Source organism: Rhinopithecus bieti, unplaced genomic scaffold (assembly GCF_001698545.2).
Source record: "Rhinopithecus bieti isolate Rb0 unplaced genomic scaffold, ASM169854v2 scaffold_44745, whole genome shotgun sequence".
Lineage (NCBI taxonomy): Eukaryota > Metazoa > Chordata > Mammalia > Primates > Cercopithecidae > Rhinopithecus > Rhinopithecus bieti.
In genome coordinates, this window is record NW_016818280.1 from 303,825 (window position 1) to 327,112 (window position 23,288).

Consider the following 23,288-nt stretch of genomic DNA (forward strand, 5'->3'; position numbering starts at 1 on the left):
CCCCCCCCCCCCCGCCGCCTCCACTGCGCCTGCCCTCCCTGAGGCAGGGGCATGAGCCACACGGCACCTTGCAGGGTGGGTGCCCGTCCCGGGAAGCTGTGGAGGCAATGGGCCAGCCACCACCACCACCACCAATGTCCGGCCCACTTAGTGGGGCACTACACCTCTCCACACCCCTACAGGCTTCATGTTCATCATTGGGGGTTGACTAGGTGGGCTGAGTGTGCAGGGGGAGAAGACACTGCACTGGCAGCCCCTGCAGCCCTCTCCCTGGAGCTCCCCAGCCTTTGAGACCTTGGTGGTGTCCTGGGCAGGCTGCAGCAGGGAGCCCAGAGAATGTGGCCCCTCACTGGCACTACTCCACGACTTGGAGTCTGCAGGATCACCCACTGCTGCAGCTGCAGCTAGAGTCTGGGTCAGGCACAGGAAGGGCATTGGGGGCTGTTTTGAATTGGGGCCTGGAGGACCTCCTTTCCACCCCATCCCATGTCTCCTCATGGAGAGGCAGGTCTCCGGAGACCAAGGAGACTTAAAGGATGCTGCTGTTGGCTCAGGGAGCAGGTGTCTGTGACCTGCTAGATTGGGAATCTTAAGCCCAGACCCTTTAGGGACCTCTAGCAGTGGCTCCCTGTGGCTCATGCCTCCCAGAGGAGGGACAGTTGCTGGGATACTCGCCTGCCCCGCCTGCTCACCTGTCACATCCTGCCTGCAGTCACTGGGCTCATTCGGCCACTGACATTCCCTAGAGCCAGCCCTTACCCTAACCTTAGGCTGCCCAGCTCCCTGGCCCCCAGCAGTGTCCCTGCCTTGACCAGACCGCCAACTTCCGTATCAGCCCCACACAGCCCCTGGTGCCCCGGACCTCCCATCCAGCAGGCCCCCTGGGGCTGACCAGTATAGCTTTGGTCCTGGCCACCTTTGGCTTTGGGCACTGCATTAGTGCAGGGCAGGAGCACCGTGGGAAGAGGCCCTTTCTGAGTAGTCTCCCTGGACGTGGGAGTGGTCGCTCACATGATCAGCGGGTGCCACTGAGTGAGCATGTGGACAGCCTGGGGAACTATCTCTGTCCCTCTACCCAACCCCCTGATGGCGTCTCATCCAGCCTGGCTCGCCGCCTCTGCTGGGGAAATCAAATTTCCAGGCTGAATCTGATTATGGCTGTCTGACAGTGGGCACCACCCTGGCTCCTGGGGAGATTAGTCCCTGGCCTCTGCTTGCACTCGCCTGCTGGGTGGGGAGGTATCTGGTTTGTCCATTTCCTGTTGAGGTTCTGATGATGCCAGCGGCCCGTGCTTTGAGGAGTGGTACACCAGCAGGGGCAGGACTGTGGGGCTCTGGAGCAGCCTATGAGAGCACCTAATGGGTTGAGGATGCCACTTTGTTGTTGTATGTTACAAATACTTGATCCCAACATGCCGATTGTCTGTTCGTTTTCTTTGTGTCTGCTTCTTCCATTATGGAAAATTACAAATGCACAGAAGTGGAGAGCCTAGTGTGGTGGGTCCCGCACACCCCACACGAGCCTCACCGTGCTGGAGTCATGGTCTGCGAGTAGCGCTGGCACCCATCATTTCGTCAAAACACTTACTGCATGTGTGGCTCTAAATGGTGTCAGTTCTTTAAAAAACATGACTGCACTGTGTGACCCGGGTTTTTTTTTTTTTTGATATACAGAAAGTTTCATTCTCACAAAGTCACGCTTGTCCGTCTTTCCTTAGGGGTTCCTTCTGCTGCTTAGAGGCTGAGAACTGTCATCCCCAGCTCAGGCACCCCAGGCCCAACACAGTCTGCAAGGGACTGTGGTCCTGGCCTTGGCACAGATAGGCGTGGACTCTGCCCTGTGAACCCCACACCCCAGGCCCCTGGCTCTGGCCCTGTCCCAGCTTGGGTGCAGTGCCTGGCCAGTGGGCTTGGCCAGAAGCTCCCCGCAAGGCTTTGGGCACCATCTGACCACAGTAGGGGCAACAGGGTAAACATGGGGCCCCCACAAGGCCTCGCCAGCTAGGGTGGGGAGCAAGTCTCTGTGCTGGCAGCTCCCAGGATGTCCTCCCAGGCAGAAGGTGGGTGCTGGGGCTGGGTCCAACTCCTGCCAGGGCACTTCTGGCATCATTTCCTCCTTGTAGGGATGGGTGGAGGGGGAAGAGGGTGTGGGAGGACGCTCGATGGTCATCCGTCCCCTCTCTCCCCTCACGGGGGCCAGCACAGCCCTGGCTGTGTCCTGGTAGACAGCTGGCAAGGGGTCAGGATGGGAGCTAGGCCCTGCCTGCCACCCCTCACTGGCCTGACCCTTCGGAAATTCCTCTAATTCCTCAACCCACATTGGACTCGGGCCCCATAATTTCATTTTCCGGACAAGGCTCTGGCTGCACTCCCGAGAAGGAATGTCTGGGTTGGCAAGAAGACGTCAAATGTCAGCTTTGGTTTCAGGGAAAGGATTTAGCTTCTACCCTCAGGTTCCTCACCATGCCTTCATGTTCCTGACAGTGTGTGTTGACTGTGGTTTGCCCCAGAGGGTTTGGGGGCCAGGACATTCTCTACTTAATGAGGTTCCAGTACTTCCTTCCTGCCCACCAGCCCCCACACAGCCCACCCACCCTTCCATTCATGCATCCCACTCTGTTTTCTCCATCATCCACTCCTCCATCCGCCCAGCCTTCAGCATCCCATCTGCCCACCCTCCTACACATTCTTCCATCATCATTTTATCCCTCCAACACCACCCGTATCCATCCAGCCACCTTCCCATCCAACTAGACACCGTTTACCCATCCTCCCATCTCCCCTCATTTTCTTATATAACCACCTACTAGCCTCCTGTCCACACATTTGTTCACTCACTCAGTTACACCCCCTTCTATCTGGCCTCCTCTTCTCCCATCCCTCCAGCCACCCACCTACAAACCTACTACTCATCCATTCATTTCATCTATAAACCCATCCAGTCATCCATCTAGCTGTCCACCCTTCTATCACTTCACCCACTCACCTATCCATTCACCCATCTGTCCTCTTACCCCTCATTCCCCCATCTGTCCATCCACCGGTCCATCCTCCACCATCCCCCCACCCACCCATCCATCCATTTATCCGTTCATCCCCCACCATCCCCCCATCTATCCATCTGTTTATCTCTCTGTCCATCCCCTACCATCCTCCTACCCACCCATCCATCTATATGTCCATACTCCACCATCCCCCAATTCATCCATCCATCCATTCATCTATATGTCCATCTCCCACCATCCCCCCACCCACCCATCCATTCATTCATCTATATGTTCATCCTTCACCATCCCCCCAACCCATTCATTCATTCATCTGTCCATCCCCCATTCATCCATTCATCTCTGTCCATCCCCCACCATCCCCCCACCCATCCATCCATCTGTCCATCCCTCTGTCCATCTTCCACCACTGCCTCAGCCACCCTTCATTCATTCATCCATCCCCCATCCATCCCTGTATCCATCTGTCTGTCCATCCTCCCCCATCTCTCCTTTGCTTGCCCTCCCTCTAGTCTCCCATGGGCTGTGTGCCTGAGGCACCCTCTTCTGCCATGCTTCTCTCCTTGGGCCACCTGCTTGCCCAGCAGTTCGTCCTGTGAGATCACCTGGAGGCTCTCTTCCTGGTCCTGGACCCCATTGGGTCCAGGCCAGTGTCCACTGTTGCTGGGGCTGGGTCATCACTTTTGTTTTGCAATTTATTTTTCAGAGTTTCAATTTAGCCCCAACTTTTCCAACCCCTCTTCAGTTCCTGATGTTTTCTGGCTGGAACATGGTGTTGTCCACATGGTCCTGAAGTCTGGTCACTCGTGGACTGTGCAGTGTCATTCCTGCATTGCTGCTAAGTAAACTCCTGGGGCCAACATGTTTGGCAAGAAGTGGCCTCCTCAGAGTTGGGCATGAAGCTGGCTGCTGTGTTTTGGGTGGGGGGTCGTGAGGAGTCCACCCGACAAGGCAATGATGGGCCCTTCCTAGGTTAGGGGAGGCCAAGGTGGCATTGGCTGGAGAGGACAGCCAGGGTCCCTGCAGCATCCCCCTTCCCAGCCTGCCCCCAAGGGTCTCAAAAGCAAATCCGGTGCCCACTCTGCCCAGCATCCATTCAGGCCCCATCGATCTTAAGAATCCATGCATATTTTGCTTTCCTTGACGTGATATATTACTTGAATATAAAAACAGCATTTTGAGTTATCATCTGAAAAGCAGCCCTCTGGTTCTGGGCCGGGATCCCTTGTATCCACATGGGCTCCTGTCATAGGCCAGAGGCTACCATGTCAGAGGAGTGGACCTGGGCCTTCCGTGCTCTGCCTGGAGCGTGTCCCGGGTTGCTCTTGAGACACCTGAGGTGCCAAGGCCATGACCTGCGGGCCCAGAGCACTTCCCCCCAGGGCAAATGCAGGGCACACCTTGTAGCTGGGACAGATGGCACAGGCCCAGCACCGAGGTCTCTGCTGTCCTGAGCGTGGCTGCCGGACTCTCCCCCCAAACACTGGCCAGTGTTTCTGGATGTCTCCAGGGAGACACATGGTCATTTTGCACCAATCGAGCCAAGTTGGGCAATGAGAAGGTCAGTGTGGGGTTTGGTCACCTTCCCACTGTGGCCTTGGAGTTCTGAGCCCTCAGCCAGAGCCAGTGGGCCCTTTTAGGGTGGGCATCTTTAGACCCCAGAGCCAGGGTGTGCTGGAGAGGCTTAGGTCAGGGAAGCTGTCCTCAGGGTCTGTGACCCAAGCCTGGTCCTGCTAGATAGGGGATGGGGTGTGTGGTGTAGGTGAGGGTCCACGTCTCTGCACAGGGAGGGAAGTAAGCCAGCCCAGGTCCACGAGGCCAGTGGCTACCCTGTGGTCCCGATTGTTGCCATCCAGGGCTGCATCCCATTCCCTTCTGCCCCTTGATTCCGAGGTTCGGCTTAGATGATGGGCTGGTGCTGCAGCCAGGACTGGGCTGGGGGCTCCAGTGACATGGCCCCTGCCATCTGTCCTGGCCCTCCCAGGGGGAATACCCTACCATTCCCACCTCAGGCCCAGAACTGGATTCAGTCCATTCATACACAAGGCTCCCCTGTGTTGGTGGGTCTGGGGCCTGTGTGTGGGTGGACAGCATCAGGTGTGTAGAGAAGAGCTGTGTGACCATGCTCTGGGTGTGCAGTGCTGTTTTTCCCTTTGCTGGAGCACCCAGTCTGCACCTCAGTCTCGGGTGGTGGCCCCCAGCTCTGCCTGCATTCTTCCATTCTGTGGCTGGCTGAAAACAGCTCCTCCACTCATACTGGCTTCCCCGAAAGGTCGTGTTGACAGTTTCATTTGGGGGACAGGTGCTGCGGAAATGGAGAGCAGCTTTTGGGGCCTGCACTGGTCTCTCGCCCTTGCTGGGCCTGTTTTCCCAGCTGTCGGTGGTGCTGGGCTCCACAGTGTCTCTTCACCTATGAGGTGTACCCATGTCCTCGCACCATGTTGCTGGCCCAGCCAGCACTGGCACAACTGAGCCCAGCACTGCTTTTTATCTTGGGGGCTCTGTCCTTGCAGCTGGCTCCATCCAGACCAGTGAGCAGCAGTGCTGATCCTCTGGGGATGTCACCTGCAATGTGTGTCCTCCCCATGGAGGGCCCTATATTGGTGCAAGGGCAAAGGATCCAGCAGTCAGCCTCAGCAGGCTGGCGGGAACGGCCAGGAGGATGCCTGAGCAGCCCTGGGCACTGGGCCATGCTCACTGTGCTCCAGGCAGTGTGGCCTCGTGGCTATGCCCTGCCCACTGCGGTGAGCCTGGATCTGAGCTCCATATACTTGTCCTGCTTCTTTTTACCCATGAAAAACAAACATGCTGGGCAGCCAGGGAGCAAGCCGGGAGGGAAAGTGCTGGTTTGTCACTGCAGCTGCCAAGCCCTCACGGCCCCCGCCTGCTCCCCTGGGGCCCTGGGGTCCTGAAGGGCAACACTGGGCTGGGCCTGGCACACCCAATCCCACCCTGTGCCTGGCCTCCGATGCCTGGCCCCTGCCCTTTTCTGGATAAGGCATCACACACAACACCCACTTCCAGGCTTAGGATCTCTAACTTCATGCACCCCCAGCCAGAACCTCAACCAGGCTTGTCCTCAGTTTTTACTCTGTCACGTGTAGCAGGCACCACCCTTGTTCCTGGCCAATGTGGATGTGAGTGGAGGCTGGACTGCTGGTCTGCAGACCAGTGTTGCCGGGAGCTCTCAGGCTATGGTCACCTGCACCTGCCTCAGGGTCTTGGGCACCCATCAGTGAAGCAGCTTCTCACTCCCTGCTTGCTGGCCACACTGGCCATGCCACACCTGCTGTGTGGCTACAAATGGTCCCCCACCCTTTCTGGGCCCTGGCATCTGCCTCTGTGAGATGGGAGTGGGATGGCCCTGTGAAATGGAGGGTGAGCTGGCATGTGCTATGGGCAGCAGAGGGCCTGGGAGGTAGGAAGCTCTCATCATACCAGCTCTTCCTGCCCTTCCCAGCGGCTTCCAAGCCGCCCATGGCCCATGTTTCTGCTAGGCCTTAGCAGGAAGTGGAGGAGCCATGTCAGAGTCCCGTGACCCATGGGGAGTGAGCCGGCTGCTTCCAGACAGCCTCGGATTAATGACTTTTAATTTAGAATTTAATCAGTGTGCTTCCCTCTAGAGGGCTGGATGCTCTGGTCTGGGAGTGAGTTGTATGGTCTGTGAGTGGGGTGGGCAGGGGCCCATGATGGCCTTGCCAGGCTGGTGCCCCACCCCACTGAGCTTGCTCTGCTTTGCCTGCAGCTGGCGGGCGCCCTGGTCATGGAGGACTGCAATGTGCACTCGGCCGCCAGCATCCTGGCCTCGGTGAAGGAGCAGGAGGCCCGCTTCGAGAGGCTGACACGGGCACTGGAGCAGGAGCGGCGCCATGTTGCCCTGCAGCTGGAGCGTGCCCAGCAGCCTGGCATGGTCAGTGGTGGCATGGGCGGTGGGCAGCCCCTGCCAATGGCCTGGCAACAGCTGGTCCTCCAGGTAACAGCCTAGTGACTTGAGAAGGGTGAAAATTGCCAAGTGGGAAAACAATCAGTGGGTCCTGGTGGACCACAAGCCAGCATGCAGTTGCTTATTGCAAGATTTGATGGGGCTCCTGGGGAGGAAAGGAAAATGGGATCCCAGGTTGGGCTGGACCCACTTGGGTATGCTAGGTACCATGTGAAGAGTGGGCAGGACACAGCCCAACACTCAGAACAGCACCCTCCCCTGAGCCCTCAGGGCCCAGGCAGCTGGATGGGGTCCGTTCTGGGCAGCTCTTTGGTCTGCCTAGAGACACTTTAGGGGTTTGCCTGCCCCATGCCTAACCCTGCTACGGTGTTCATTGCATGCACTGGTGGGTCAGCCCCAGGAGGAGGCTGGAGCAAGGCTCAGAGCTCTGCCTGCAGCTTAGAGGCTGACCTGGGAGCCTCATTTTCTCTGCTGGTCATTATCCTCAGAATGGGCTCAGGCCCCTACTCAGCCTCAGGAGGTACAGAGCCCTCTGTGTTCCTTGGCCAGGCCCTAAGAACTCTAAAGTTGGGTATGCAGTGAGCAGTTAGACCACTGGGACACCCCACTCCCAGCACCCCAGTGCTCTAACCTGTAGATGAAACAGCAAGGGCCCCTGACTTGGGGTTGGGAGGCTGAAACAAGTACATGCAGGGAGACCTGGGTTGTGATTATCATGGTTCCTGTTACTGACTGAGGCCTAGCGCAGTGAGGAGTCAGGGTGGAGCTGTCCCAGCAGCCGCTGATAAGGGGGGCCCTCCTTACCACCCAGCTTAGAGGCTGGGGCGTTGCCTCCTGCTGTGGCCTCTGGGTTCTTCACAGAGTGACCCTAAGAGGGCTCACCCAGCAGAATCTTGTCTCCCTGGCTCAGCTCCCTGCCCCTCTAAACCTAGTAACCAGACTTCCCCCCCAGCACACTCCCAGCACCTGCACCCGCACCCACCCTTCTTTGGTCCTGCTGGCTCTGACTCTAGGAACCTGCACCTGGCACACACATGCCAGGAGTTTGGGGCAGCCTGGCCCTTCTCATCTAGAGAGAAAGGGAGCAAATGCTGGTCTCTGCTAAGGCGGCCCCATGGGCTCTCCTCACCTGACTGGGGCCTGTGGGGCTCAGAACCGGCAGCCTGTGTCAGGCCGAGGGACCTGGGGTTGGTGACTACTCCCTGAGTCTTGGTGTCCTGTTGGCCAGCAGGCAAGTCATGCTTCCTATGTCTGCTCACGAGATCCTCATAAAAGGCCCAGCCCAGCACCAGTGCATGGTCAGTGCCAAATTAATGTCCCCAGAGGGTCTGAGACTCACTGGGGGGCCCTTTTTCGTGGCCCCTGGTGCTCAGAGGCCTCTGGTGGGTCTCAGTGCTAGGGCCACCCTCACAGCCTCAGACTTGAGATACTCCAAAATGTGAGGCCTGTACCCTCAAACTTGAGCGGGGGAAGCAGAATGCTGGGCCCAGCTGGGCCACATGGGGACAGTGGAAGCCAGTGACCCCAAGGCTGCCTCTTAGGCGCCAGTGTGCTCAGTCCAACCCTCCCAGACCGGAACAGTCCTCAGACAGGCAGTGTGGGAGGACCCGAGGCACCCCAGAGGGTTGATGCCCTGGCGGGAAGATGTTCCCACAGCCTGGAGCTACCCTGACCTCCTCAAGCAAAAGACTTCAAGACCTCGGGCTACTGCCCCTCCACTTACCACCCCTGCCCCTGAACTCCCCACCCCGGCCCCACTCCACCCCTGCCCTTGATTTTCTCAGGCTGGGATTGAAGAGAGCATGTGTTGCCAGGGCTGCAGCTCAACTGGCTGGGCTGATGAGGATACTAGGGGAGGCAGGGCCACATTGGGCTGGCCAGGCTTCCCAGATTGGTCTCAGTAGGAAGTGCCTAGCAATCTACCTGCTGAGCCACAAGGTAAGAGCCTGGGCAATGGCAGGCAAGGCAGGTAGCTGGGGGCTGAGGCTGGGGAACCAGGTCAGGGGGAGTGCTGCTGCACTCGCGGGGCTTCTCCAGGATCCTGGCTACCTGCTCTTCATCTTCCAGCAGGAAGGGGCCCCTCCTCTAGACAGCCAGCTGAAGCAGGACTGACGCCCACCCGGTGGGGAGGGGTGCCATCAGGGAACTTGCCTTGGGCTCGTCTGAGGTGGGTAGGTGGCTGGGGCACTAGCAACTGGTGCAGTTGAGAAGATGGAGCCAGCTTAAAGATAAGATGCGGTTGCGTTTCTGGCGCAGTGTCTCGTCCTCTGTGCTCTGCTCCAGGGGTTCCAGGCAGGTCTGCCCTAGATGCAAGATACAGGAGTTTGGCCAGTACTAGGGTAGCTCACCCCTCTGCAGGTAGGGGAACTGAGACTCAGAGGGGCACACGGTGGGCACCTAGAAACTTGAGCATGATAGCTGAGTGGCCTCTGTATATGGTATTCAGGGCAGCAGGGAGTGGTCCCTGCAGAGGCTGTTTTCTGAGGGGTCTGCGGAGAAGCCAGTGGGAGGCCTGGGCCCGAGCCCTTTCTCTTGCCAGACCCACTGAGCCTCCCTGGGTTGGTCCCAGCTCATTTCATTTCAGAACCTGTTTCCCTGTTCGTGATGCTGGAGCCATTGGCTTGGCCTTTGTGGGGTTTGACATAAGAAGGTGGCTCCGGCCCAGCCCTTCCCATCCCGTTTTTCACCATAGCAGAACCAGACTCCCTAGGGTGTGGCCCACATTGAGGCTGGCCTGGGGGAGCGGTGGGGTGCACTCCGGGCTTCTGTGCCTCAATGGGGAGAACCCAAGATACAAAGTGGGGGTCCCCTGCTGGGCCCTTTTCCAGGTCCCCATTGAACTCTGGGGACAGTTCCTTGCAGGTCCATTCGGAGTGGCGGCTAGGCAGGAGGGTGAGGGGGGGATCTGGGAGACTGGAGGGATCTCGCAGACCGTGACTGCTGTCTCACCGGCCCCCATTTCACGGCAGGTGAAACTGAGTCGCAGCCAGGTTTGTGCCAGTAAGGGAGGCCTTGCGCTCTGTCTATCGCAGCACGGGCACCTGCCCTGTCGGAACTATTTCCCCCTTAGCAGGCGGAGTGAAGTGTAGTCATAAACCGAGGCCTGGGAAGGACTGGCCAAAGTCTTTCGGCGGGAAAATGACACCCTTGCCGCGGGGAGGGGAGAGAACAGAAGCCCAGGCCAGCAGTGGGTTGGGGGCGGTGGGTGGACAGGGTACGACCCCGGGGCTGCAGGGCCCCACCCCCTGTCTCTGGGGGGCGGGACCTCACGCCGCCCACACCCGCCCCACGCCCGCCCCCGGCCCCGCCACGCCCCACCTGGCGCGCCCCGCCCGATGCTGCTCGCCGTGACCGCCGCCAAGATCCGCCCCCGCGGGGAGCGAGTCCGCCGAGCCTGAGCCCGAGCGGCCGAGGCGCCGGAGCCGAGCCTGGTCCAGCCACAGCCACCCCCGCCGCTGGCCAGCGCCCCCGAGCCCCGGCCTGATGCCGGCCGAACTCAGACAGGTTGGAGGGAAGTTGGCTTGGGGGGACCCTGGCCCAGGGGTCGGAGGCGGAGGGCGGGGCGCCGGCCTGCCCGGGAGGACCAGCTTTTGTTCCGCGGAGCCGCTGGCCCGAGGCGGCTATTGTCTTGCGCCCCTGGCTGGGCTGCGTCAGGCTAGGGCCAGGGCCAGGGCCAGGCGGGTGGCGGTGTGAGCGCGGTGCCCCCGGGTGTGCAGGAGGGGCCGTGGGGACTGTGGAGCCCATCCCCGGCTCCTCGGGGGCCAGGACCCCTGGCAGTTTGACCTTCCTCTTGGAACCGGCCGGGACCGGGTGGGCGCTTCCTGGCCAGCGCCCAGGACAGGTGCCTGAGGACACGGGTGGAGAGCCAGGGCCTTCCTGAGCAGCTCCTGTCTGTGCAGGAAGGAGGCTGGAGTCTGAAGAGGGAAGCCCGGGTAGGGCTTCTGCTCCCTGAGAGGCTTCCTCCTCTTCCCTCCACACCCCCTGCGCCGGCTCTGACTCCCAGGACCTGCAAAGGAGCTTCCGGAGCTTTAATGGAAGTCTTCTCTGCCTCTGAGGCACACGTGATGGGAGGGGTAGAGACAGGCCCTGCCCACTAATGGATGCTGGAGGGGATCTCTAAGGAAAACGGGGTCCTCCCCCTCTCAGCATTGAGGCGGGGCGGGGGGGCGGAGGCATAGGCAGTCTGCTCTCTGCTTGGAGCAGTGCTGGATTCAGTAATAGGCAGGGAAACTGAGCAGAGGAGAGAGCAGCCAAGACCCTCTGTGGTGGGAGACAGGTCTCCCACACACCTGCCCACCCGGGCAGCCAGGTCCCTGCCTGTTGTACGGCCCTGGTGTGGCCCCCAGGGTCTGGCCCTGAGATGGAGGGACCAGTTTTTGGGAAATCCATGGTCACAGTGTGTCCGATGACCCTGAGCTGAGTTTGGGGAAGCTGAGGTGGATGACAGTCAGCCCTGCTCTCCCACCCCAAGCTTGCTTCCCCAGCTTGGCTTTTTGTCTTCTCTGCCTGGGGCCACGCCCTGGCAGGTGCACTGCTGTGTGGAGGAGTGAGCTCCAGGTCCTGGAGGCTGGTCAGAAGCTGTAGCACTAAGGGAAAGGGCATTTTGTGGTGGCCAAGGGCTTGCTGCCTGGTGGAAGATGCCAGCCTGGCTTGTCCTGGACTCTACCTGGGAGGGACATGCTGGGGATGGAGGAGATTCATTCATTCATCCATCTGATGGCAGCCACCTCCTGCCCTCTGGGAGCCTGGCCTGCAGGTGTGGGATCCAGGTGTGCAATCTCACTTTAACTCATTCCCTGTGTGTGCTAGCCGGGCCTTGGTCAGGGGAGGAGCCTGCCCCTGCAGTCTGTTCTTCAGGACACAGACCGTGGTTATACATGTGTGAAGTCCAGCTGTTCGGGTAGATAAATGCTATGGGACCAGGGCCCAGCCACCTGTCTACCAGCAGTCCCTCTCTGTGTTGGTCCAGTCTTGCTTTTCTGCTCCCTGTGTTCCTTGCATTTTGCCACAAAGGTGGGACTGGTGGTACCCGGCATGTCCCATGACCCCAGCCTCCTCTGTCATTCCCACCTCCTTGTGAAGAAGCTGAGCCCCAGGTGCGTGATGGGGCCCAGAGCCCCTATGCTGGGCTCAGCCCTGTGTTCCTGGGACCCTCTTGTGAGCAGGGGTAGGTGGTCTACCTCCCTGGCCACTCTGGCCCTTCCCATAAGCCCAAGGGAGCTCATGGGAAATCTCAGGCCTGGGCAGCAGCCTGTTTCCAGGCCAGTCCTGGGGGCCCCGGACCTGGTGCACCAGAGTTTGAAGAGCCAAGGGAGGGATGAGTGCTGGGAGCCTGGGCAGGATGCAAGAGGAGCAAGGATGGAGCCCCGGCTGGGGAGGGGGTGATGAGAGACGACTGACAGGATGCAGCATGTGGGGTTGGACTGGAGGTAGGGTGTTCAGGGTAGACCCCATGTCTAGAGTGCAGAGGGGAACAGCCCAGAGTCGGGTCTGAGGCAGAGGCTGTGTGGGGCTGCAGGGCCAGGGTCCCTGAGAGTGGGCCAGTCTGGGCAGGTGCATATCGGACATGGACACTGGGGCCAGACAGGGATCCAGGGACTGCAAGGTGGGCTGTTGAGAGTCAGCCCACCATTCCACAGCCCCACCCTAAAGATGTTGCAGAGACCTGAGCCACCAGATGGCTAGGGCCTGTCACTACTCTACACCTCAGTTTCTCTCTCTGCCAGTCATCTCTGAGATTCCCAGAGTGGATGTTGGGGAGGTGATTGGCAGAGTTGGTGGCTCCTGTCCCTGTGTGTTGAGAGTCTCTGAGGCCCTGCCTGGATAAGGGTCTCGACACACGATGGAGGATGGGAGGATGTGTGCTCAGGAGTGTGCCTCAGGGAACAGTGGGTGCCGTGTCTTTGGGGTGCTGTTAGAGCACACAGGTTGATGTGCTTGGCCTGTGCCAGGCTGGGTACTCACACAGGTACGTGTACATGCCTGTGTCCCTGTCTGAGGGGTCATGTATATGCATGTGTGTGTGCCTGGGCATGTGTAGCGGGGGCCGGGCTTTCCTGTGATCACTGGCTGACTCATGCTCCTGCCACCCGGGTGAAGTCATCGCTAATTTTTAGCTCCCTGAGGTCATTTGCCAGCAGGGACTCTTGGGGCCTTGGGATCCTACTGCCGAGCTGCTAGGCCGGGGCTGATGGGTGATGCCGCAGGGTTGCCAGGTCTTGCTGGGGGGGACCTGGCTCTCCTGGACCACCCCAGCTCTGCTTGTCAGACCTGCACCACAGCCTTGGTGGGAGGGATAAGCTGGGCCACAGAGTGGCATCTGGGTCCTGAGATGTCCTCCCCTTTTTGTCTCCCCCTTACCCCCACTGTCTAGCTAGGGAGGAGGGGGCTCTTCTCTGAGTCTTTAATAGATGTAAATATATGCATATATGAGGGGCCACATCCCACTGGCAGAGTGTCCTGGGTAACATCCCCTCAGTCTTGCTGCATACCCTCCTCACCCCGTTGCCGGAACTGTAGCCCCTCAGTGCCTGGGCCCCTGCTTAAACTCTGATGAGCTCCCCAGGGCCCAGCAGAGAGAGCTCAGGGCCTGATACACATATGCCAGATACAGATGGGGTAGCCCAGCCCCAGCAATGATGGGCCACACAAGCCTTCTCCTGCTTCAGAGCAGTCCCAGCTCCCCAGTGCCTTTGGAGAAGAGCCCAGCCTGCCCTGCATGGCAGCATACCAATTGTCCCCACTCTAGGCCTCAGTCTATTTCTTTTCCCAGGGAACAGGTCCCCTTTTCCTAGCCAGGCATTCCACGTACATCTCAAGACTGACGGCGAGATGAGGCCCAAAGGCTTCCTTGCCAGATTGCCTTCTCTGGGGTGCTTGAAATCCCACTTGCACTGTGAAGTTCTAGGTAAATCCTCTCCCCTGCCAGGCCTCAGTTTCCCCATCTATAAAGTTACCTGTCATCCTCCAAGACCCTGCCCCTGGGAGAGGGGAGGTACCTTCTGTGGCCACCTTTTCCTCTGTCAGTGAGCTTGGACATCTGTCCTAACATGTTGGTGCAGGCCCCTTCCTGGACACCTGCACTGCGTGCATTTGAGGGTCAAGTATTCCACCAGGATAGGACCCTGACCTGGGGAGGCTTCTCCAGCCCACAGGCGTTGGTAGGCAGGTCCTGAGGTCACAGGCAGCACTGAGTATCTAGCCCCTGGCTCACCCTCCCAGGCCCAAGCAATGGGCAGATCTCCCCTCTGGAGCCTAGCAGAGCTTGGTGTCTGTGCAGGCCCCAGGGGGCCCAGGCAAGGGGACCCATTGGTGCAGGGACCAGGGGCCTGGCCAGCAGAGCAATGGCCGTCCTCCTGCTGACCCTGCCTGGCTGCCTGGGAATGTGCTCCCCCTCACCCGGTACACCCACCAGGGCTTAGGTTTCAGCTCCTGCCCGTCTTGGGCTAGATGGCCAATCACCCGGATGTTGGGCGCCATGTGGCCTGGGGCCAGGCACACTGTGCAGTCCAGAGCCCAGAGCGGCCTGTGGGTCCTCAGGGTCCTGAAGCCACTCAGGCGCAGCAGGGTTGGGCCTGGCTCTGATGTGGCCAGTCTAGCCTCTTTGAGCCTCAGTTTCCCCACTGGTAAGTCTAGTCAGTAGGCATGTGGATAGAAAAGTCTCAGTCTAGAGCTGTCTTGCCTAGAATTCCAGTGTTGTCACCCCATGCAGAATGGTGGCAAGAGCACCCATAGGCTCAAACCCACTGTGTCTGGTCTCTGATACGATGCCCAGAGTCTCAGTCACTGGGGCGCCATCCACTGGCCTGAGGTAGGGCCAGACTATGCCTACACAACACTAAAGAATGTCTGGACTGGAAAGAGTAAGGATATATTGGTGCTACAGGTGCATGGAGTGTTCTGGGAACTGCTTATTTCTGTCCCTTGAGGGCGTCTGGCTGGCGTTGGTGGCGGGAACCTTAGTGTGGCCACAGGAGTCAGTAGGCAGTGCTGAAACAGCCCCACAAGGCTTCTATACTCAAGGTTTCTGGGGTAGGTGAGGGAGGAGGCCCCAGGACACCATAATGTCCCAGCTAGGGGTGGTGGGTGACATCAGGAAGGCATCCTGCAGGTCTCACTGGTGCCTCCTGGGGCCTGGAGGAGCCTGTGGCAGCCAGGCCATGCAGCTTGGGGAGGGCCCTCTAGACTTCACCCCAGAGTCTGTGGCCTTATCTGCCAACTCAGCTTGAGGAGGCTTGGGATGGGGTCCAGCCCCAGGGTCCCCCCAGGATGGGGTGCCAGGGAAGGGTTAGCACCTTGATGTTCAGAGGGCAAGAACTTATTGCTGTCCTTACCAGCTTGGGCCGAGACAGGCTCTGGGGTGGGTAGGTTCAGGACCAGGAGGAAGGCACCCTGGTGTGCTGGCCAGCAAGAGCTGAGGCAGAGCTGCTATGCGTGGGGACCTGTACTCTGATTGAGCAGCAGGCCTGCCCATCAGTGCCCCTCCTTGCCCCAGGAGCAGAGCCCAGGCAGCCAGGCCTCACTGGCCACGATGCCGGAGGCGCCTGATGTGCTGGAGGAGACCGTGACGGTGGAGGAGGACCCCGGCACACCCACTTCCCATGTGTCTATTGTCACATCTGAAGATGGCACGACCCGGCGCACCGAGACCAAGGTATGGACAGGCCCAGGCAGTGGGTAGGTGAGCAGGGCCAGGCTGCTGCAGCTGTCTCACCTGCAGAGTGGACATGGAAACTTGCCACCTGGGCCCTCTCATTGCTCGAGTGGGAAATTAAGGCCAGTCAGGCCCCAACAAAGCAGTTTCTAGGCCTCTCGGGCTACCCCACCTACCTGCCTATCATCTACCAGGTCACCAAGACTGTCAAGACAGTGACCACTCGGACAGTACGCCAGGTGCCCCTGGGCCCGGACGGACTCCCCTGCTGGATGGCGGCCCCCCACTAGGCCCTTTTGCCGATGGTGCCCTGGACCGGCATTTCCTGCTGCGTGGTGGTGGCCCAGCGGCCACACTCTCTCGAGCCTACCTCAGCAGCGGGGCTGGCTTTCCCGAAGGCCCCGAGCCCCGGGACAGTTCCAGCTATGGCAGCCTGTCCCGAGGGCTGGGTGTGCGGCCCCACGTGCTGGCCCCCTTGGCCCAGGCCCTGGTGATGGCTGCTTCACACTGCCTAGCCACCGGGAGGCCTTCTCAGTGGGTCCTGAGCCTGGGCCACCAGGTGGCCGCTCCCTGCCCGAGCGCTTCCAGGCAGAGCCGTATGGCTTGGAGGATGACACGCGCAGCCTGGCCGCTGATGACGAGGGTGGCCCTGAGCTGGAGCCTGACTATGGCACGGCCACGAGGAGGAGGCCTGAGTGTGGGCGGGGCCTTCACACCAGGTGAGCTGCACCCCGTCCCCTATGGCTACCTCCTCTGGGAAGTCCACCCCCCACCCAACTACAGAGTACCCCACTTGTCAAGCGGCTGCAGTTGAGTTAGTCATGCACGTTAGTTTGAATTGGCCTTGGCTCTTGTCAGGGAGAGAAGAAAGGTGGACCCTGGGGTGGTAGGAGTTCGACTGGGCACCATCCTGCAGGCCCAGGGCCTAGGAAAAGCTGGGAAGAGTGCCAACCACCGGCCTTGCTCCATCCACACTCTGGGTAACCAGAACCCAGAGCCCTGGCCGTTGTCACAGCCCCTGATTCTGTCCCCATTGCCCTCAGTTTCTGCATCTCTGGAGTGGGGACGTGACCATAGCCCGGGTCTGGATTCTGTTGTGTGACCCTGGCCAAGTCACCTGACCACTCCTAGCCTCGGGGCAGTGGGTTTGATGACAGCAACCCACAGGGCTACTGAGAGTTAAGGAGATCTTGTGCCCCAAAGGGCTGGTGGCCTGAACACCCCTCGGGTGGTCCTACTGTGATGGCTTCATGCAGAGAGAGAGCCATCTACCCACTCTCCATCCTGGCACAGCCAGAGATGGGCCTCATGGAAGATAGGGTGGTTTCGTGGAAGGGAGGTGGGTCTCTCCAGCAGCCCTAGCAGATATCGCACAGAAACATGTTTTGCTTGGGATCGAGGAACACTGCCCGGTGACAGCAGTGAGTGAGCTTGCTGTCCTGGGAGGGTTGCCTGGGTCCTGATAGCCTCTGGCTGGGGTTTGGCATTTGGCTGTGAATTGGTTCTCACTGGGCTGGTGCATGACTCTCTATGTCCCCACCATGCTTCGGGCGGAGATGCAGGTGCTCTCAGCCCAGCCCTGCTGGGTGAGTTTGCAGTCCTGAAGAAGGTGTCATGGGGCAGCTCAGAGGCGGGGCTGGCGGCTGCTGTGACGATGTCCACGCGCCCCACTTGCCTGTGCAGGGCCTACGAGGACGCAGCAGATGATGGCGGCGAGCTGACGGACCAACGGCCTGCGTTCCCAGCGGTGACGGCGCCCCTGGCCCAGCCTGAACGGGGCAGCCTGGGCAGCCTGGACCGGCTGGTGCGGCGCTCGCCCTCAGTGGATAGCGCCCGCAAGGAGCCGCGTTGGCGGGACCCTGAGCTACCTGAGGTGCTGGCCATGCTGCGGCACCCCGTGGACCCCGTGAAGGCCAATGCGGCCGCCTACCTGCAGCATCTGTGCTTTGAGAACGAGGGTGTCAAGCGGCGTGTACGGCAGCTGCGTGGGCTGCCGCTGCTTGTGGCACTGCTGGACCACCCGCGGGCTGAGGTGCGGCGCCGGGCCTGTGGGGCACTGCGCAACCTCTCCTATGGCCGTGACACTGACAACAAGGCCGCCATCCGGGACTGTGGTGGTGTGCCTGCCCTGGTACGCCTGCTGCGGGCCGCCCGGGACAACGAGGTCCGCGAGCTTGTCACTGGTGAGTGGGACCTGGCCATGCCCACATCCCCTGGGAAGAGAAGAGTGCGAGGCTCAGCCAGGGAGGAACGAGGCCCCTCGGCCTGCGACTGCCTGGGAAAGCGCCCGGTGGGCAGGAGTGCAGCTGCTGAGATGCTCGTCCCAGGAGCCAGGCATCGGGCCCAGACTCTGTGACAGGTTCCCCAGTCTCTACCATAGGTGGGAGGCTGACAGTGAGCCCCTCAGGCATGTCCCCTCACCTCCTGCCCCAACAGAAACTCCCCTGGGACCCGCCTCCTTGGTTCCCACCCCAACAGTGCAGTGGTGGGGCTTGTGCCTTATGGGACCTGAGAGACAGGTCGGGTCACCTGCCGTGTCTCTGTGAGGCCCTGTGGCCTCAGGATTGTTAGTGCCACCTGCCGTGTGACAGAGAATGGGTGGGACGGGACAGTACTGCCACACCCGTCTCTGCACCTCCTCCCCTTTGGGGTTCCTTCCTAGCTGGAAACCAGTACTGGTGCCCCAGAACCACTCGCGGCTTTTGTTACTTCCTACTATTCTGTGTGAGCTGGGACATGAGGAGAGTGGGACAGGTCCTGAGCGTGGCCACCTGGGGAGGTAGGCAGGTGGTGCATATGGTCAGCACAGGTTGGCCAATCGCACCCCACAGGCACACTGTGGAACCTGTCGTCATATGAGCCCCTGAAGATGGTCATCATTGACCATGGCCTGCAGACGCTGACCCATGAGGTGATCGTGCCCCACTCAGGATGGGAGCGTGAGCCCAACGAGGACTCCAAGCCACGGGATGCTGAGTGGACAACTGTCTTCAAGAACACGTCGGGCTGCCTGAGGTGTGGACCAGGCCTGGTGCTAAAGCCACATGCACACCAGGCCCCGTCCTCGTGGTCCCAGATAGTGTGGAAGATGGCGGCAAGCTTAGGAACACCAGAGTTTGGGAGCTTCAGAGCTGTGGCACGAGTCCTGTGGATGAGAAGTGGGGCCGGATGGGGCTGTACCCACCCCCAAGTGGTGCCCCAGTCTTCCCAGGGGCACCCTCTGGAGGGGTCTCTGTGGTACCATATCCCTGCCTAGCTCTCACCTACCTTCCCATCACTTGACAGCCAGTGGGGAGCTGGGACCTCCCTGTACATCTGCCTGGGAGGCCCATCCCAGCCACCTGTGTGACCTCTGCCCTTCCCCTCCTACCCCTGGGAGGCCCTGCCGACCCCCCAGAGTCCTGGGTCCCCACAGTCTTGCTTGTCCATCAGGGTGTTCTCCCGCAGCCCTGGAGGCTCTTGACCTTGGGGTAAGGTGGGGCCCAGAGCTGCCATTGGGGTGGCGAGGGACCCAGAATTGCCTATACACAGGTTCAGGTCTCTCTGAGTCTACCTGTCCCTTTCTAGGTCAGCTGGGAGGCAGGAAAGCCCTGTCTTCCCCTGCCCAGCTATCCCCAGCCAAGATAGCTGTCTGCCAGGGCTCCCCTCCTGAGGCCGGGGACAGTTCGCTTCTCCCACTTCACTGAGCTCCAGGCTGTGGGGTCCTTTCCCAATAGTGCTAGGAGGGCAGCAGCAAGGGCCTGTTTTGCAGATGAAGACAAGCCCATGAGGCCAGAGTGGGGCTGGGAAGTTTGTGGTAGCCAGGGGTCACCTGGCCTGCTCTTGGCCACACAGGAATGTGAGCTCTGATGGTGCTGAGGCCCGGCGGCGACTCCGGGAGTGTGAAGGGCTGGTGGACGCGCTCCTGCATGCCCTGCAGTCGGCAGTGGGCCGGAAGGACACGGACAACAAGGTGGGCAGGGATGGTCACAGCCTCATACCAAGGGCTGGAGAGACGATCATGCAGGTCCCGGGAGGCTGGAACTGTGGGAACAGCACAGGGGAATGGGCTTATTGTTCTGGGGCGGCGTTCTGGGCATGGCCTGCCTCACAGTGACCACACTGAAGTAGGCACTGTCCTGCAGGCAGAAGGTGCTCATGAGGCAGGGGCTTCTTCCCATGGACCCTCCCTGGTGGTTACCACCCTTTTGCCCCCCCGACTGAGGCTTCCCTGTCCCTTTGCTCCTGGTGCCTTCATGCACACCACCTGTGGCCAGTCTTTCTTGAGGGCTGGCCCTGTGCCTAGGGTGCCCTGCCCCAGCCACTCACCTCTCCCTGCAGTCGGTGGAGAACTGCGTGTGCATCATGCGGAACCTGTCCTACCACGTGCACAAGGAGGTGCCCGGGGCCGATAGGTACCAGGAGGCCGAGCCCGGGCCCCAGGGCAGTGCTGTAGTCTCCCAGCGCCGGAGGCGGGATGATGCCAGCTGCTTTGGTGGCAAGAAGGCCAAAGGTGGGTGGGGCGGACTGGGGTACCATCTCAACTCCTGCCCCAGCTGAAGGCTCTCTGTACACCCACAACAGCCCATCATGGAGGCCAGAGGACATCTGCTCAGCCCCCAACAGGCAGGCAGGGAAGCCGGGAGCCAAGGAGGCTGGACTGCCCTGGGTCACATGGTTGACGGGGCCCAGGGTTGGGGGCCCAGGTCCAACCTTCCACATCTACACTATGGGACCCCCAGGGAGTACACAAGGGAAGCCTGGTGGTCCCACTGATGCCCAGATCAAGTCTCTACTCCAGGGAGAGTTCCACTCACCCATGAGTTGAGAAAGAGCCATGGCTGTTGCTGCCTGCTGACTGTTTACAGAATAGCAGTAGACTACCACCAACCTGTGGGGCAGTCCCCCATCTGCCTGGGCAAGATGCCCTGCACACCTTCTCTACCGCACTAGCAGGGTATAGGTTCCCGGGACCTCCCCAGCAGTTGTGGGGAAACTGTGCGCCACCTGCCCCTGCCCCACTGACCCCAGTCCTCCTTCTTCTTGTCCCACTGGTGGGTGCTCAGCACCCAGAAGTGACGGGATGAGGTTCCACATGCTGCCTGCTTGATCCAGGGTGTGCAGTGGAAACCTGAGGCCTCTGGGAGGGCATGGGGGGGTGATGAGTGCTGCCTGCTCAGGCTCCTCTCCTCTCTCCTCTGCTTCCTCCGGCCGCCCAGAGGAGTGGTTCCACCAAGGTGAGTCCCTTTTTATCCTGCTCTCTAGGCCTGGCATGTGCAGTGGGCACCTGGGAAGAGGCAAGCACATTCCAGCCCCAGGGCCCTGCCCCACCTTTGGCTTCATCACTCGGGCTGCCATCTTTATGACAGTGGCAGGTGGAAAGGCCAAGGGGCTCATTTTATAACCTCAGACTTGCCTACCTGGGCAGAGCCGGACAGAGNGGGGCAGTCCCCATCTGCCTGGGCAAGATGCCCTGCACACCTTCTCTACCGCACTAGCAGGGTATAGGTTCCCGGGACCTCCCCAGCAGTTGTGGGGAAACTGTGCGCCACCTGCCCCTGCCCCACTGACCCCAGTCCTCCTTCTTCTTGTCCCACTGGTGGGTGCTCAGCACCCAGAAGTGACGGGATGAGGTTCCACATGCTGCCTGCTTGATCCAGGGTGTGCAGTGGAAACCTGAGGCCTCTGGGAGGGCATGGGGGGGTGATGAGTGCTGCCTGCTCAGGCTCCTCTCCTCTCTCCTCTGCTTCCTCCGGCCGCCCAGAGGAGTGGTTCCACCAAGGTGAGTCCCTTTTATCCTGCTCTCTAGGCCTGGCATGTGCAGTGGGCACCTGGGAAGAGGCAAGCACATTCCAGCCCCAGGGCCCTGCCCCACCTTTGGCTTCATCACTCGGGCTGCCATCTTTATGACAGTGGCAGGTGGAAAGGCCAAGGGGCTCATTTTATAACCTCAGACTTGCCTACCTGGGCAGAGCCGGACAGAGCCAAGAGTGGGCAGGGCCTGGGGATACTTGTCTCTAAGGGCACCAGGGAGCAGTCTGTTTCTCTGATAGAATGGGGCAGAATGTGGCTCAGAGGGATACAAGGGTCCCATGAGGGTAAGCAGGGCAGGGACCCCAGGTCATCTGGCTCCGCTCTGCTGCCTTCTGAGGGGGTAGAAGTGTCATCTGAGATGGGAGTGTGGCTGACAGTGGGCTCACTGTCACGAAGGTGTGCAAGCCAGGGCTGCACAAATGTTAGGTGGGCTGCTGTGGGGTTTCTCCTGGCTAGTAGATCCTGGGACAATGTCCTGACCCCAGAGTAGGGGAGTTTCCCCCTAGTTCTGCCTTACTGTGTGACCCAAGCGAGTCTTGTCCCGGTCTGCCTTCAGTTTCTCGGCTTGTATCCACCTGCCATCCAGCCAGGGCTCCTGGCTTCCTCGGTCTACATACCTGGTAGTTGCAAGGAAGCCACCGGGAGGGTCTGTGGTACAGCTCCCAGCACCTGGTGGGAGATGAGTCCTAGGGGCAGGGCTGGGATGTCCCCAGGCCCCACTGCCACCAACTCCTACCCCTAGACTAAACTGCCCAAACTCTGACAATGGTGCTCCACTCCCACAGGTGCCCAGGCCTGGACATGGGGGTGCCTTTTGGGGCCTGGATAGGAGAGAACTGTGCCCAACCCTTCTGACACACCCATGCCTCATATGGGGTCTGCCTCACCTCCCACACCACTTTTCCCTTCCAGGAAAGAAGGATGGTGAGATGGACCGGAACTTTGACACGCTAGACCTGCCCAAGCGAACTGAGGCTGCTAAAGGTGAGTGGGCTGAGACGAAGCCAGCTTCGCTGGGGGATGTCTGGGCTCAGGATTGCCCTGGTAGTGAAGCTTTGGGCCATCAAGCAGGCCTGGAGAGCCTTAGGGAACAGATGGGGAAACAGGCCCATAGGTGCAGGATTTCCTGGAGGATTATTCAGCACTGGGACACCTGCTGAGGGTTTAGAATGGGAGGCAGTGCCATGGGTCATGTCAGGCAAGGTTGGGGGAAACAGGCACAGAGAGGCCAGGGGCTTGCTCAGCCTCATGGTGTGTAAGAGGTGGGAAGGTTTGGAGGGACGCCCCCAGTGGAGGTAGGGCCTCCTGTGTTAGCCACAAAGCTGAGTTCACCTCGGGGCTGGGAGCTAGGCGGGCATGCTCACATCCAGGTTCAGAGGCTGGGCCAGACGAACACCTGCAGGGGCAGGCCAGTGCCTATTGGGTTGTGTGCTGGGATCTGGCCTGAGAGAGAGGTGTGCCCTGGTGGGGCCTAACCAGTTGGAGGAGCCTGCATGTCACCAGAGTGGAGGGCCCCAGCTGCAGGAGGGCTATGGGGAAGCATTACAGTTAAAGCAGGGCTGGTGCAGATACCCCAGCAGGGAATGTTCTTGGAGTATGTGGGAGCAGAAAGCCCAGCAGGGCAGGAGTAGAGGGAGCATGGGGCATGGGGACTGGGGAGGGGGTGATGAAATGTTGCTGGGTGAGTACAGGGGAGATTGAGGTAGTATCCCAAGCCAGCCTGAAGCCCCTGTTTGGGGACAGGCAAGCTTGGAAGGCTGTCTTGACCCCCCATTTCTGGAGCACTGGGCAGAGCAGCAGGATGGCGTCTCAGTTGCCGGGGAACCTGGAGTGGTTGCCAGGGAGAGTGCCTCCTGTTGCTAGGGCAGCTGCCCTGGTTGCACTGCATCAATTG

The 23,288-nt window shown here is 60.2% G+C and overlaps 1 protein-coding gene across 1 annotated transcript in view; it reads left to right on the forward strand.

Moving 5' to 3' along the window:
• ARVCF (ARVCF delta catenin family member) overlaps positions 1 to 23,288 on the forward strand; it is a 58,141-nt gene that overhangs the window by 28,875 nt on the left and 5,978 nt on the right. The window contains 11 exon segments of the mRNA XM_017856641.1: positions 6,751 to 6,978; positions 15,443 to 15,601; positions 15,796 to 15,859; positions 15,862 to 16,056; positions 16,059 to 16,320; positions 17,285 to 17,784; positions 18,433 to 18,616; positions 19,436 to 19,553; positions 19,922 to 20,093; positions 20,800 to 20,817; positions 22,307 to 22,378. Of these exon segments, the coding sequence (XP_017712130.1) occupies positions 6,769 to 6,978; positions 15,443 to 15,601; positions 15,796 to 15,859; positions 15,862 to 16,056; positions 16,059 to 16,320; positions 17,285 to 17,784; positions 18,433 to 18,616; positions 19,436 to 19,553; positions 19,922 to 20,093; positions 20,800 to 20,817; positions 22,307 to 22,378 (1,954 nt within the window). The 5' untranslated portion in view covers positions 6,751 to 6,768.